At 45.3% G+C, this 13,503-nt stretch overlaps 1 protein-coding gene and 1 long non-coding RNA gene across 2 annotated transcripts; one reads left to right on the forward strand and one right to left on the reverse strand.

The window, feature by feature from the left end:
* The first annotated feature begins 1,461 nt into the window (after positions 1-1,461).
* Positions 1,462-4,868, forward strand: RPS21 (ribosomal protein S21). The gene is made up of 5 exons (XM_048322179.1): positions 1,462-1,549; positions 2,690-2,753; positions 3,790-3,861; positions 4,575-4,630; positions 4,811-4,868. Exons 1-5 carry the CDS (start codon positions 1,500-1,502, stop codon positions 4,818-4,820), a joined length of 252 nt encoding a protein of 83 aa, XP_048178136.1. The 5' UTR covers positions 1,462-1,499; the 3' UTR covers positions 4,821-4,868.
* LOC125334943 lies at positions 1,549-10,435 on the reverse strand. The gene is made up of 4 exons (XR_007207285.1): positions 10,238-10,435; positions 9,968-10,061; positions 8,738-8,941; positions 1,549-1,636 (listed from the first exon to the last, which is right to left on the reverse strand). It is a non-coding gene; the product is annotated as an uncharacterized LOC125334943 (long non-coding RNA).
* Positions 10,436-13,503: the final 3,068 nt, after the last annotated feature.

Here is a 13,503-nt window from a genome sequence, read left to right on the forward strand (position 1 = left end):
GAAGGGTCCTCTGGAGATCATCCAGTCTGACCCCGCTGCTGCTAAGGCAGGTCACAGGAATATGTCCAGGTGAGTTTGAAAGGTTTCCAGGGATGGAAACTCCCTGATGTCCCTGGGCAGCTGTTCGAGTGATCTGCCACCCTCAGTGGAAAATTCTTCCTCAGTTTAAGATGGAATTTCTTGTGGTTTAGTCTATGGCCATTTCTCCTTGTCCTGTGACTGTGCACCGCTGAAAAGAGTCTGGCAGCGTTTTCTAGCAGCCCTTGGAGGTATTTGTACTGATCGAGGAGATCTCCTCTCAGTCTTCTTCAGACTAAACAGGCCCAGCTCCTCCACACTCTCTCCTCCTAAGAGAGATGCTCCAGGCCCCTTCTCATCGTTGTGGCCTCCACTGGACCCTCTCCGGTAGCTCGGAATGGTCTTTTGGGTTTCTGTGAGGGTGCCGGGGTGGTCTGGTCATAGAATCACGGACGGGTTCAGATGGAAGGGGCCTCTGGAGCTTACCCAGTCCAACCCACCTGCCGAGGGAGGGTCACCTGGAGCAGGTGCCACGGGGTTTGGAATGTCCCCTGAGAGGCACCCTCAGGTGTGCGGCGCTGGGACCCTCCCTAACGAGGGGCTGTCCCGGGGGAGGGGGGCGACCCCCGCGCCCCTTAAGGAACGCGCCTGGCCCCATCCCCTCTCCCCAGCGGGGGCAGGCGGTGCTGGGGGTACCGGGGGCGCTGTCGGGACCCTGCGGGGCGGATCCCCCGGCCGGAGCGGGGCCGGCCCCGCGCTGCTTCCCCCGGGGCCGCGTCCCGGCGCCGCCATGGCCCGCGCGGTGACGTCACGCGGCCGTGCAGGAAGCGCTCCCGTTGCTGTGACGCATTTCCGCGTCCGGCCCCGCCCCTTCCTTTCCGCCCGGCCGCGCGCGAGGTGGGAGCGATGGCGGCGGGGCCGGGGCGAGGGGAGCGGTGATGGCGGGGCCGGGGCGAGGGGAGCGGCGGCGGCGGAGCTCCGGGAGCGAGGGGAGCGGCGGTGGTGGGGCCGGGGTCGGCGAGGGCGATGGTGGCGGAGCTCCCGGAGCGATGCTGGGGCCGGGGGCAGTGGGGGCGGCTCTGCAGCGGGGTCCGGCTTCAGGGCACGGCCTCTGGGCCCGGCCTGGCTCCGGCATCACCTCGCGGCGAGGGCAGCTCTGGCTCCTGTGGCCGGGGACAGGACCCGAGGGAAAGGCTGGAGCTGTGTCAGGGAGGGTTGCGGTGGATATTGGGGGAGGGTTCTTCTCCCCGGGGGTGCTGGGCACTGCCCAGGCTCCCCAGGAATGGGCACAGCCCCGAGGCTGCCAGAGCTCCAGGAGCGTTTGGACAGCGCTGCCAGGGATGCCCAGGGTGGGGTTGTTGGGGTTTCTGTGCAGGGCCAGGAGTTGGACTCGATGATCCTTGTGGGTGCCTTCCAACTGGCGATATTTCATGATTCTTCCAGGTGTTTCTGCTTAGTGCCTCAGCAGGGACCAGGACGAGATGCAGAACGACGCCGGGGAGTTCGTGGACCTTTATGTCCCTCGGAAATGGTGAGCAGGGACCCGAGGGGCCGGGCCTGGAGTCGCCCCCAAGGCTGGTTCAGCCTCTGCAAAGGGGCTTTTTGTAGCAACGAATATCTGTGGGGGAGAAAAAGAATCTCTTTTCTATCAGTTTCTGTATTTTTAAATGCCTTATGTAAAATATGCGGAGCAAAGACTAAAGTTGAAGAGACACTTTGCACCTTCTGTTCCAAAACTGTCAGCCTTACGCTGGCACTGACAGCACATGGACTCACACACTGGTTTGGGTTGGAAAGGACCTTAAAGCTCATCTCATTCCACCTCTGCCATGGGCAGGGACACCTCCCACTAGCCCAGGTTGCTCCAAGCCCCATCCAACCTGGCCTTGAACACTTCCAGGGATCCAGGGGCAGCCACAGCTTCTCTGGGCACCCTGTGCCAGGGCCTCACCACCCTCACAGGGAAGAATTTCTTCCTAAAATGGTTCATATCAAACATAAATGTGTATTTGTAGCATACAAGTGTTTGTATGGTCAGTGCTGCAAGTTGTTGAAGTGAACCTGTTCGGTTATCACAGGTTGTTTTGATGGCACATTGTAAGTGTGATTTTGGTATAGTAGTAAATGGAATTAGAAGCCTTCTGTAATGTGTATGTCTGTGTTAAAAGAGTCACTAAAAATAAGCCATTTGTATGGCTTATTAGTATGGCTTATTATAGATTAAATCAAATCTGTTTTACAGCCTGTGATTCCTGAGCATTTGCAGCCTGACTGTCTTTGACAGCTGTAGTGGCTCACAGCAAAAAAGGCATAGAAATTAATCTTATTAATTACATTGATGACTGTATTTCTTGCATTTTAGAAAATAAAATAACATTCTTTGTGTTTTGAAGGCCTGTACTGCCCTGTGCACTGTATAAGGGTGAACTGGGCACATAGAAACCAAAGCAAAGGGATAATTGGCTAATTAGTGTGATGCTACCAAGTGAAAATTTCCTTTAAATGTACTTAAAACTGTATTTTAATCTTCTAAATACTGAAAGCTTAAACTGTTACTGTCTGAATTTCTTGTGTAGTTTTAATTGGCCTGTGGACTCTGCTCTAACAGCTGCTTTTGTAATTGTCTCTGCCTGTTTCCTTTTGTTTAAATCTATCCTGTTTTATTCCTTAGCTCTGCTAGCAACCGAATCATTGGTGCTAAGGATCATGCTTCCATTCAGATAAACATTTCTGAGGTAAGTTTATTAACAGAATATATGATGAGAGAGCTAAACCTTGAAACTTCTGATAAAAGTTACAAAATTAAACACCTTGTGATGCATCTACAGTAATTCAGTAAAGAAAGCCACAGTAGATCTTGACTCCTGCAGGATCCCAGTTAATGCATGTGGGTTCCAGTTAATTTAAACTCCTTTTAGCATGGTTTGGGGTTTTGTTTCCCAATTGTTTATTAGTATTCAGCTTTCAGGAATTTTGTGGACACATTGTTCCTGTAGCTGATGAACTATAGACCTTGATTTCATTCTTGAATGGGAGACCACATTCCCAAATATTTTAAAAAACTGATTCTCTTGAGTTATCTGACTAAAAAAAAAAATCATTTAAAAAAATACTGTTTATGATTTCCTGTCATTGTTAAGGCAAATACGTTTCTTGTTCCCCATACTTCATTCTTTCAGTGATCCCTCTTTCTTGTTTTCAAGGGATCAGAGATTAGCAGAACATGGAAATGAACCCACCTGGTATTACAGGCTTCACTGCGCTGTTGAATTTCATGATTTGTATTGTTTAGTCCTTTCCCTGTAAAATTTCTCAGCAGCTTGAGAAAGTGAGACAATTTATGTCTCTCAGCTTGGACATTTTCCTACCCATGTCCCCTTCCCTCTCCAGTTCAATTTTCCATGATAGGACCTTAGTTAAAAAAAACAAAAAAAAAAAATAGTAAAGGCAGGGAAATCCACAAATAAACTTTACATTGATCTTTTCCATTTGTTCAGAGCTCAAGTATTTTTTTCCTTTAGCTACCACTTCTTGTCAATCTGTGTGATCCATGAAATTTTGTGGCTGCACTGTGTACCTATAAATTTGCTGTGCAAAGATCATTGTAGTTGACTTTCTAACTTCAGTATTTGCCTTGAGATTTTGTAGTTTATCTGTCCAATACTGCAAGTATTTTTCTGCAATTTTAAACTTTGGGTGCTTGGCAAGTGTGATGTGAGAGCATAAAACTGTGTAGAATCTGTGTGTGCAGCAGCTTTGCTGTGATTGCAGGTTGACAAGGTGACAGGCAGAGTGAACGGCCAGTTCAAGACTTACGCCATCTGCGGCCCAATCCGGAGAATGGTGAGTGCCTTCCTGAGGATTCCTGCAGAATTGCTGTGCTGCTTTTTCTCTTCATTTGTAATTAATTAGATGTGTATTTGGCCCTGAAAACAAAGTGTGCCTGCAGCTCATTCTAGAGCAAGAAGTTTTTGGGGGACAATAAAGACAGAGTGAAGATGGGAACAAATTCATAGAATCACAGAAAGCTCATCTCATTCCACCCCCTGCCATGGGCAGGGACACCTTCCACTGTCCCAGCTTGCTCCCAGCCCCATCCAGCCTGGCCTTGGACAATTCCAGGGATCCAGGGGCAGCCACAGCTTCTCTGGGCACCCTGTGCCAGGATGTTGGATTAACTTGGAGTAATTGATTTCTTCTGGGGATGTTTATATGTTTTCAAATCCATGAAGGATGCAAGTGATTTTGTTTCTTTTAAGAATGTACCAAGGTACTAATCCTGGCTTTTATCTGCTGTTTATAATTACTGAAGTGATAGTACTATGACTTAAAGGTGTGAGGAGTTCATCACAAGTCCACTTATCCATAAATATATGTTGTTAGTGCAAATGCTTGTTTTTATCAAGTTAAAGCTATTTCTTACCCTTAAGGATGACAAAGAATTAACAGTTTATTTTGAAAACACTAATCTACCCTAACTGCTGCAGCTGCCTCTCTTCCACATGTGTCAGCAATTATTTGGACACTTGAGAATATTTTCTTTTCTCTTTTTACAGGGTGAATCAGATGACTCCATTTTGCGTCTGGCAAAAAACGATGGAATTGTTTCCAAGTGCGTATGTTTATCTTATCCTCTAACTCTTGCAGGGGGAACTTCCATTCCCAAATCCAGCTTTTAGGATGACAATCTGTGCATTGTATTTAAAGGATGATTACACAGTTGGTCAAAGATATTTACTTGAGGTGTTGAAGCAAACTGATTTGTAACCATGTTTATTTCATTTTCTTCTAGGAACTTTTAACTGAAGAAACTCCGGTATGGAACATGTGAAATAAACAGTTCAAAACTATATTGTGCTGTGTCTTTTGTTAAAGTCACAAACACGAGTGGGTTTATTATAGTTAGTCTTAAAGGACTTAGAAATGTGTCTTAAAAATATACAGATTCTGATTGTGAATTCTTAAAACAAATCAGCTTGTAAAGGAATGCCAGAGTTGAAATTCAAGGATCTCCACTTACCTCTTGGATTCACTGTCATTGGTCTTTTCCAGATTTAGTAAGTTTTGCATCTGTAATGGAACATTTGCAGTGTTGCAATCTAAGTGAGCTTGCTGCTTTTTCACTGGAAAAGCCAAGGGGATTCTTCTTGTTAGGATACAAGAAAGGGTCTGTCCTTTCTTCCAGATGCTGCTTTTGTCTTGGTAGGTTTTGTTTACACAGCAGGTTTGTCAGTTTGTGATTATCATTTAAATATATGTCATATATGGGTTTGGGTTTAAAATAAGGTAATAGGGTACAACTTGTATGGAAAATTTCCCCTGTCAGCTGCATTTTACCAGTTTCATAATACCCACAGCTACACAGGGACTGTCCTGATGGTGTATCCTGATCTGCACGTTCTCAAGCATTTACTCAGAGGTTATATCCAGATTACACTGTGTTCCCTGCTTGTGATCATCTCTGGGTTAACATTTGCAGTTGTCCGTCCTCAAATCTCTGCACAGGCCCTCCCAGAATTCTTCCAAGTGACAGAGGCTGTTTAGTGATGCTTTCCTGTTTATGCTGCAAGCTGTCACCAGTGAGAGGGGGTTACTGTGTGCTTTATTTCTCACTTGTTTGCATATTACTGTGGGTGCAGGGGGTGTGGGAAACCTCACAGGCCTTTTTTCAGGCCTCTCTAGGAACAGCCTGGAACAGGCATGCTGCTGCCTCTGGACTAAGGAGAATGGCTGAACTGCCCAAGTGTAGTATCTTTCCCCTTATCTGTATTTTCTTACTTCTCAGACATGTCAAAGTGCAGCATGTTTGTTTGGAAGATCCTGTTTTGGCACCAGGGGTACCTACTGAATATTAGCAGAGCAAACCAGGCCATGGTAATGTGTAGTGACTGTGTGGTACAGGGCTCTTTTTGTAATTTTAGTAAGTTTGTTTGCAAATCATAAATTGGGATTTAGAGTGTAAGCTACTGTATAGATACAATGAAGTCGTAACTAAAACCTTTATTCCAGGAGCAGTTCCAGCAGAGCAAGCCAGAACTCAACAAGCTGTGAGCCCTTTTTAGCAGAGCCATAACCTGAAACATCTTTGGCTGCACAGTCTCCCTTCCCACTGATAACACCTGAATTTACTACTACTACTCTGAGCTGATAGAACTTTCATAAGATAAACTCCTGGATGTTGCAAGTAGAGAGGAACTTGGCTAAAAAGGCCAAAAAAATGCTTCATGTTGAATTCATGTTGAACTTAATATACAAAGCACATGAGAGAAACCTTTCAAATACTAAAATCAGGGGAGAAGTTAATCCATACTTTATTTTTGAGCTATTTTCTTCTGACATCTAAGTTAATGATAAAAGATGCATTAAAAAAAGGGGAGGGGGGATAACAATGTTGTGATTCTCCTAGAAATAATTCATTTTTCCAGCAGATAAATCTGTGAAAACATTTTCTGGAAAGAAAAATAGAGTCTTCAAACTGGAGAGATTTCAGCTTGGCTTATGTCCAATCCTATTACTTTCCTTTGTACACAGTAAGAGGAGATAAGTTTTAATTGGACTTGATATTTTTTTCTGACATACCTTAAATTAGTTGCTTCTGCCCTGGCATTAGGGTAGAACTTTAAATAAAACCCTTAACTGTTTACTGCTGATAAATGCCTGGTTTACCAAAGAGTTTAAATGTTGACTTGTTCCTAATCCCCTGAGACTCTGTTCATCCATGTGGATTTCAGTGGAATTCCTCCATAAGGCACAGTGAACTGACAGCTTAAAAGTTCAAGATGAACTTGAGGTCTCTCAGATGTCTTTTTAAGCAGTACAACCCCATTAGCATTCAGCTGACCGAAATTTACACTTCTGGTTTGAGTATTTAAGGATTATGTTGTAATTTAAAATGTTCTGTGCTTTGTAACACTGATTGTTGCCATTTGGTTTTTGGAATTTAAAAAAAAAATGAAACAAATTATTCTCTCATTAATTTCTTGTCAAAATAAATGTTACGGTGCCTAAAACAGTTCAGTTGGGAATGGATTAGTGCTGTACTAAAGGCTTCCTGGAGTTCACATGAGTCCTACCAAAACTTCTGCAGAATCCTATCAAGGGAGGACATGTGTCCCTTTAAAAATCCACTTTCAGTTGCATTTTCTCGTATTGTGATGTAAAATGTTCTTTGTTTTCCTGGAACAGGAATAGTTCAGATGTTCGAGGGCCATGAAAGGGAATGAACTGTACTCGTACTGTACAAGATGGACAGAGTTGCCCTTACATGGTTACGTTGCACCAAGTCGTGAAATTCTTTGCTGTTACTTACGAGGACTTGGCAGTGGCATCTTGAAGACATCTGATTTAACTGGGGCTATTTTAGTATCTTTGGCCAAAATTCTGCTGCTCAGACAAGAGCCTGAAACTCCTGAAAACACCTGAGGGTTTGGTAGGAGCTTGTAGATGTCTCATGGTACTGATTTTTCTTTTTAAGCCTTGACATTCTTCTAATGAACTACACGGTGCTGAAAAGCTGCTTCCGTGGGTCTCAGCTGTGATCAGAGCCCCGGGGTTAGGAGGTCACGCTGCTCCCGTCGCCGTGGGCACAGAGATAACAGCTTTGATACCATCGCCCCTGCTCGAGGTGCCAGACAGGCACAGCCCTGCCAGGGCTGGCAAGGGACAAGAGGCAGCAGAAGTGCTCCCCTGGCACTGCTCGGTTCACTGCACAGAGGAGGCTGAGACTCGGGGGAGGAGGAACAAAGGGCCAGGAGTGTCCTTTGCCTCCATGTGTGCCCATCAGGCTCCAGAGGAGTGTTTGGAGCGCTGCTGTCTCACCGGTGCTCCCTGCAGAAGGGAACCTGCGGGATATCATTTATTTTCCCAAAGCACGTGCTGATGCTGGAGGCTGCTGAAAGCCTACCTAGAAGACTGAGATCACCTAGTTCCACTAGATTTGGCAACAGTTTTGTTTTCTATTTGGATGTTATGGAGAGCTGTCTATTCCCACCTCCTGTTTCGTTCAATTGCTGTCACTCTGAGTGATACACAGAGATAAATACACCTCTGCTGCAAATATTACTTTGAGCAGGTTAAGGGGGGTTTTGATTTTAGTTAATTCATTTTTGGCTGTTTGTGTTGAGGCATCCCTAGGGAGGCAGATTCCCTGTATGTATGTTGGACTAATCAGCCATGGAAAAAAACAAAGAAAACTAATTAGGCCTTTTTTTTTTCCTGCTGGGAAACACATTTGTTTAACATCAGACAGGAGTTCTGCTTGGCTATATCCTCAACAGGAAGTGCAGGTACTGAGATTTTAGGAATTAAGAACAATTGATAAGGTCAATGTGGGATTTATTTTTTTAATGAATTATTTTGGAAAAGGTATTATTTTAACATCTATTTACAGATATCTGATGGTGAGTAAAACTACTGTGACCAGGCTGAACCAAGTGTATTTTGCAATGTACACGCTTGAGTGTGTTAACAAATGAGCAAACTGAACAAGCTTTTTAACAAATCCTGTTCCATGGCTTATTTCTACAGGACTGGGACCATGGAGAAGAGCAGGTATGTGCCTGTTCTGCTGAGGATTGGGGCCCCTTTGGCTGCTGTTCGCAGTCCTGGGCTGACCATGGCCAGCTGCCAGTGCCCACCCAGCTGCTCCCCACTCCCCCTCCACAACAGGGCAGAAAATAGGATGGAAAAGCACACGAGTGACAGCAGGGAGGGCACTTACCAGTCACCATCACGAGCAAAACAGGAAAATCCATGTATTGCTTATTAAAACAGAACTGGACTGATAGCACCAGGATTAGGCTGCAGATTGTGGGAGCCCCAGAGCTGTACATACACTATCTGTTAATTCAGGTGCTCTTCCAAGAAGATGAAGGACAATCCTTGTGCAAGGAGCCAAGGCTTGTGGGGCATTGACCGGGGGGTCCTGCAGGGATGGAAGTGAGAGTCACACTTGCATTTTGGTGAGCCAGTGTAAGCTGTGTGCTGAGACACCACACATCCGTCTAAATCAAGGTGTTGCTTATCTGGCTCTAAACACAATAATCTTTTCTCTGTTTTCACAGGTCACCAGAGCCCAAACAAGCACCTTGATCCATCCATCAATACCAAAATACAATGCACTGGTGCCCTGATGGGAAGTCATTCAGGCTGTCACCCTCTCGTGAGTTGCAGAGCCTGTAAGTCAGGTTGAGCAAAAATGCTAAAATATCGTGTTTTATCTCACAGAGCAGCGTTTTCATAAAGTGTTTAGCACACCTCTGTGCGGGTTGCTCATCGAGCTGGGAAATGTGATATTTTACATTTGCTTCAGGCAAAACGTTACAAATGTCTGAGGCTGAACAAAAATAGCACTTCAAAATAAATTGGGTAGTGCACAGGGGAGGTGGCAGAGATCATTACTTGCTGCTTGTCCCTGCTTCATTCAGTTCTTTCCTCTACAAGGGCTAGAAAGGCTGGGGATTTAATTCTCCCTTTGACCAGTTTGAGGCTAAAAGAAAGGGATTTACACGCTTGATTTCTGTTCTGGCCAATGGAGCCATGCTCACAGCAAACTCTCTCTGCATTCCTGGGAAAATGGGGTCATTTGTGCTGGATCACTCAGCCAAGCGTGGATGTGTGACAGCACAGCCCCCAAGCCAGCTGTGCTGAGAAAAGAACCTTTAAAAGTTGATGCTGCAGCTGAGTTCAGTGTCTGCTGATGGGTCACTTTTGCTCCTGTCTTGTGTCTGCTCTCAAGTGCCTGGAACCCTTATCCCAGTCTGCAGCCCATGAGCTGGTAATCTCAAACTTGGAAGAGTTTCCAGGCAGGCTGACCAAAATCTGAGGATCTAAAACCGCCTGTACCCAAAAAAAAGTAAATAAAAGGAAGCTAATCCCAGATGGTGTTGATTAAAACATGGACTACAAAGGGAGGTTGAGGAAGCAGCTTTCAGGCTGAGATGTATATTACCTGAGAGGGAGCTTGATCGTTGTGCACAGAGCTCATACATCTGGGAACCCAGCACATCCTGACACAGCACTGCCTTTGGAGAGCCTGCATCCTCCTGCCAAAGATAACAGAGCCAAACTTGGGGTCTTTTGATTACAGAGAGAATTAACATCTCAGCAGGCTTCTGGGCGAGTGATACAAGTGTGACCACAGTAGGGATAAACCCCTTTCAGGTTAAAGGGAGGCAATTTTACAAGATTTTTCTGACCTTCTCCCAAATGCTGGACTTACCTAGGGAACAGGAGGCAGTGTACCTGCCTGCCAGTGACACTGCAGCCAGTGCTCTCTTCTGATCTTGGCTGAATGGTTGATAACAGCTCTGCTTTGGTCTTAAGGCCCCAGGTGCTGATCTTTTGTTTCCCAAAATGTATTATTTGTCACCTATCTCCGTGGTTTTTCAAGCTTGTTTGAGACTGTCCTGACAGGAAGGTTAATCCTTGCCTGAGTTGAAACAGTGCTGACTCACTGCAAGTCATAATTCCCTGAAAACTTTAGATATCCAGGAAAGTCTCATATCACAGCTTTCCATGTGGTTACGTAAAAATCTCAAATTATGTCATTGCATCAGACACCTTGTGGCTCATGCCTGCTCTGCCACTCAGCCTTCACTGCTTTCAGTGCCTTTAAAAAGAAAGAGAAAAAAGTTCTGTTTGTTTCTTCAGAGCAGGGAACTGTTCCTGGTGTGCTTCCCATGAAGTGTGCATCCCAGGCATTCCATAAAACTACAGCACTGTACAGCACTGGGACCAAGGCTTGGGAGACGCATTTCTGCTTCCAGCAGTGACACAGTTTTTGAGCAAGACCTGTGAACTGCTACATCCTATGCTAGAATTTACCCCTCTCTCAAATATTATTAAAACAGTAGGAAGCTTTAAATCAATGTAAGGAGTGCTCAGAAAATGCAGTGTGAGGTGGCATAGTTTTCTAAATAACTTATATAAGGGATATAAACTTTAAATAAGATCTGCAGTGAACTCAGTAGAGTTGAGCCATAGGCAGGTGTGCTAATTTACTATTTTAACCCTGGTTTTATCCTCTATCCAGCAGGGGAATTTTACACCACAAATTTTCTGGTCATGCAAATAAAACAGTGTCTTTTTTGTCTTTTTGAATCCAGGAACATTTATACGGGTAGGAACCCTTTGAGTGTTCTTTCTTCCTTTAGGGAATGGGTAATGAGAGGGAGGGCCATATCAAAGCTGGCTGCTGGAAAGAATTTACTCTGATTTACAGTGCTCTGCAGCTCAAGATAACGCCTCTGGTCTTTGGAGACTCAGAAATGCAAAAAGCAGTGCTCATGGGGAGCCTGCTCTCAGTCACCCCTTTCTGGTGTCCGTAGCTGGCACCCAGGAGTGCAAATCCCACAGAGGACTGGTCACTGCCAACCCAGTGCAAGGCACAAAGCGGGAGCTGCCATGTCTGCTCCTACTGCTCTGGCCCAGCCTAAAGACTTCCTGCATCTCTAAGGTCAGTGCAGCCTTTAATGCAAATTCACAGGATGCCATTAGCCTTAGATCCCCATCTTCATGAATTTGCAAAAGACAACCAGGACACTCTCCAGAAGTGCTCAGAGTTAGGAACAGAACAAACCAAGAGAAATTCCAGCAAAGGGGGCGGTGCCTGATTCCAGCCCCAGATAACAGTTCTTATCAGAAAAGCTCATAAATCCACCCAATTTAAACAGTATCAGCAGCATCCCGTGCTGCTTTGTGTGTCCCCTCCAGGGATCTACAGCTTCTTGTTCCCATCAGCGATTTCCATTCTATCCTCCAGGTTCCCAAAAGTCACTGCTTCCTGGAAAATGCTTGTGGGAGTGCTAATTCTGAATATCTGTGTGGCCTTAGAAGGAGCAGAACATGTTACTGTTGCAATAAACAGCCCAAATTACTGTTTGGCTGTCACTTGTGATTAAAGCAGCAAATATTGGCAAAAACAACATGCCAGAAGTAGGGAACTTGTTTAAATGTTGGCTCTTGGGTCTGATTTTCAAGTGTCTGGTGGAATATGAAGTCTTCATTAAGACACAGCATCAGTGTCTCTCCTGGGAATTGTAAATGGACACCTGATAGCCCTGCCCTTTGTGAAGCACAAACACACGGATAACACCACCTTCTCTGGTCACTGTCACCCCTCTGGTGTCATCACTGTCACTGCAGATGAAGATTATTTGAGGAGAAGGACACAAGACCGTCCTAATAAAAACAAGGCAGAAAGTATACATTTACTCTTTGGAAAAAAATCCCACAGCTTTTTCATGGAAAGGTATGGATTTGGTGTGAAAGAATGATGTAGATATGAGAAAATGAGCACCCTGTCAAAGAGTTGGTCCCAAGTAAAATGTCAGGCTGACACTCATGTGCTCCAAGTGATTTCTCAACAACTGCTTCCCGCTACATGAAAAAAAAAATATTTGTATTGTGGTCAGCCACCCCTTTTAGGGATGTGCTGCAGGAATTATGAGGAGCAAGAGGGAGTCATGACCTTGCTATTATTCTAGCAACTCTATTAGGGGAAAAATCTGTGAATTTATTTCAGCCACATTTTGTCTCTTCCAGCAAACACTTTGGTAGTTTCCAATACACCAAAAAGAGCATAAGGGGATTTTGTCTCCAGTGTTGTGACTTTTGAATGACCTCGCAGAACAAGGACCGAATGATGAAGAGGCCTCGTAAAATATTCCTTTAGGAAAACACCATGTCATACACTGCTGGGATGAACTGTCCAGAACAGGATACTGGGAACAACTCTGATGCTTTAGAGGGACCTATATAGCAAAACTCTGGACCTACCTCATGAGAGAGAGAGAGAGAGTATGGAATGGGGAAGGATGTTTCTTCTGCTATGGGAAAAAGTTTGGCATCTTGGCTACCTTCAGAAGGGTGTGATAGTCCCTTCCTGACTCGTGTGGTGAGGAAACTTGGGTCACAAAAGCTGTGTCCTTCTATCTATCAGGTAACTTCCAAATAAGCTGTTGTGCCCAAGCAGAAGTGTAGCTGCGTGCTGAGACCCAGTGCTGCAACAGCTCTGGCTCCAGGGGTGACACAGTGCAAAGCGGGATTCCCAAAGAGCAGCTCTGGGGAGCAGCATTTAGGGGGAAAAATTGATAAAATGAGAAAATAGCATCACAATTTTTTTTTTCCTTTACTGTTGTAAAAAGTCACTGAAAGATAAGAGCAGATGCAAATGTTTGGTGGCCAGTTAAAGTGAATACAGCGGCAAGCTCTTCTGACTGTCCTGAAAGGAGCTTCTCATGTGAATGCTGAGCCCATGATTCTGAGTGTGTCTTCCTGCAGTGTTTTGGAACGTGCTGCACAAGGTGCAGGAGATGCCCCACAGCTGCGTGCAACCCTCTCCTGGCCAGGCAGGGAGGGCAGATGGACCCTAACAGAACACACGAGGCGAGGTGTGAGGAGAGACAGAGTGGCTTGGTAGTTAGCTAAAGAGCAGAGAACCATGGAACTGGAGCTGATGCCACCAGAGCAGGGGATATCTGAGCA

Source organism: Corvus hawaiiensis, chromosome 17, assembly GCF_020740725.1.
Source record: "Corvus hawaiiensis isolate bCorHaw1 chromosome 17, bCorHaw1.pri.cur, whole genome shotgun sequence".
Taxonomy (NCBI): Eukaryota; Metazoa; Chordata; class Aves; order Passeriformes; family Corvidae; genus Corvus; species Corvus hawaiiensis.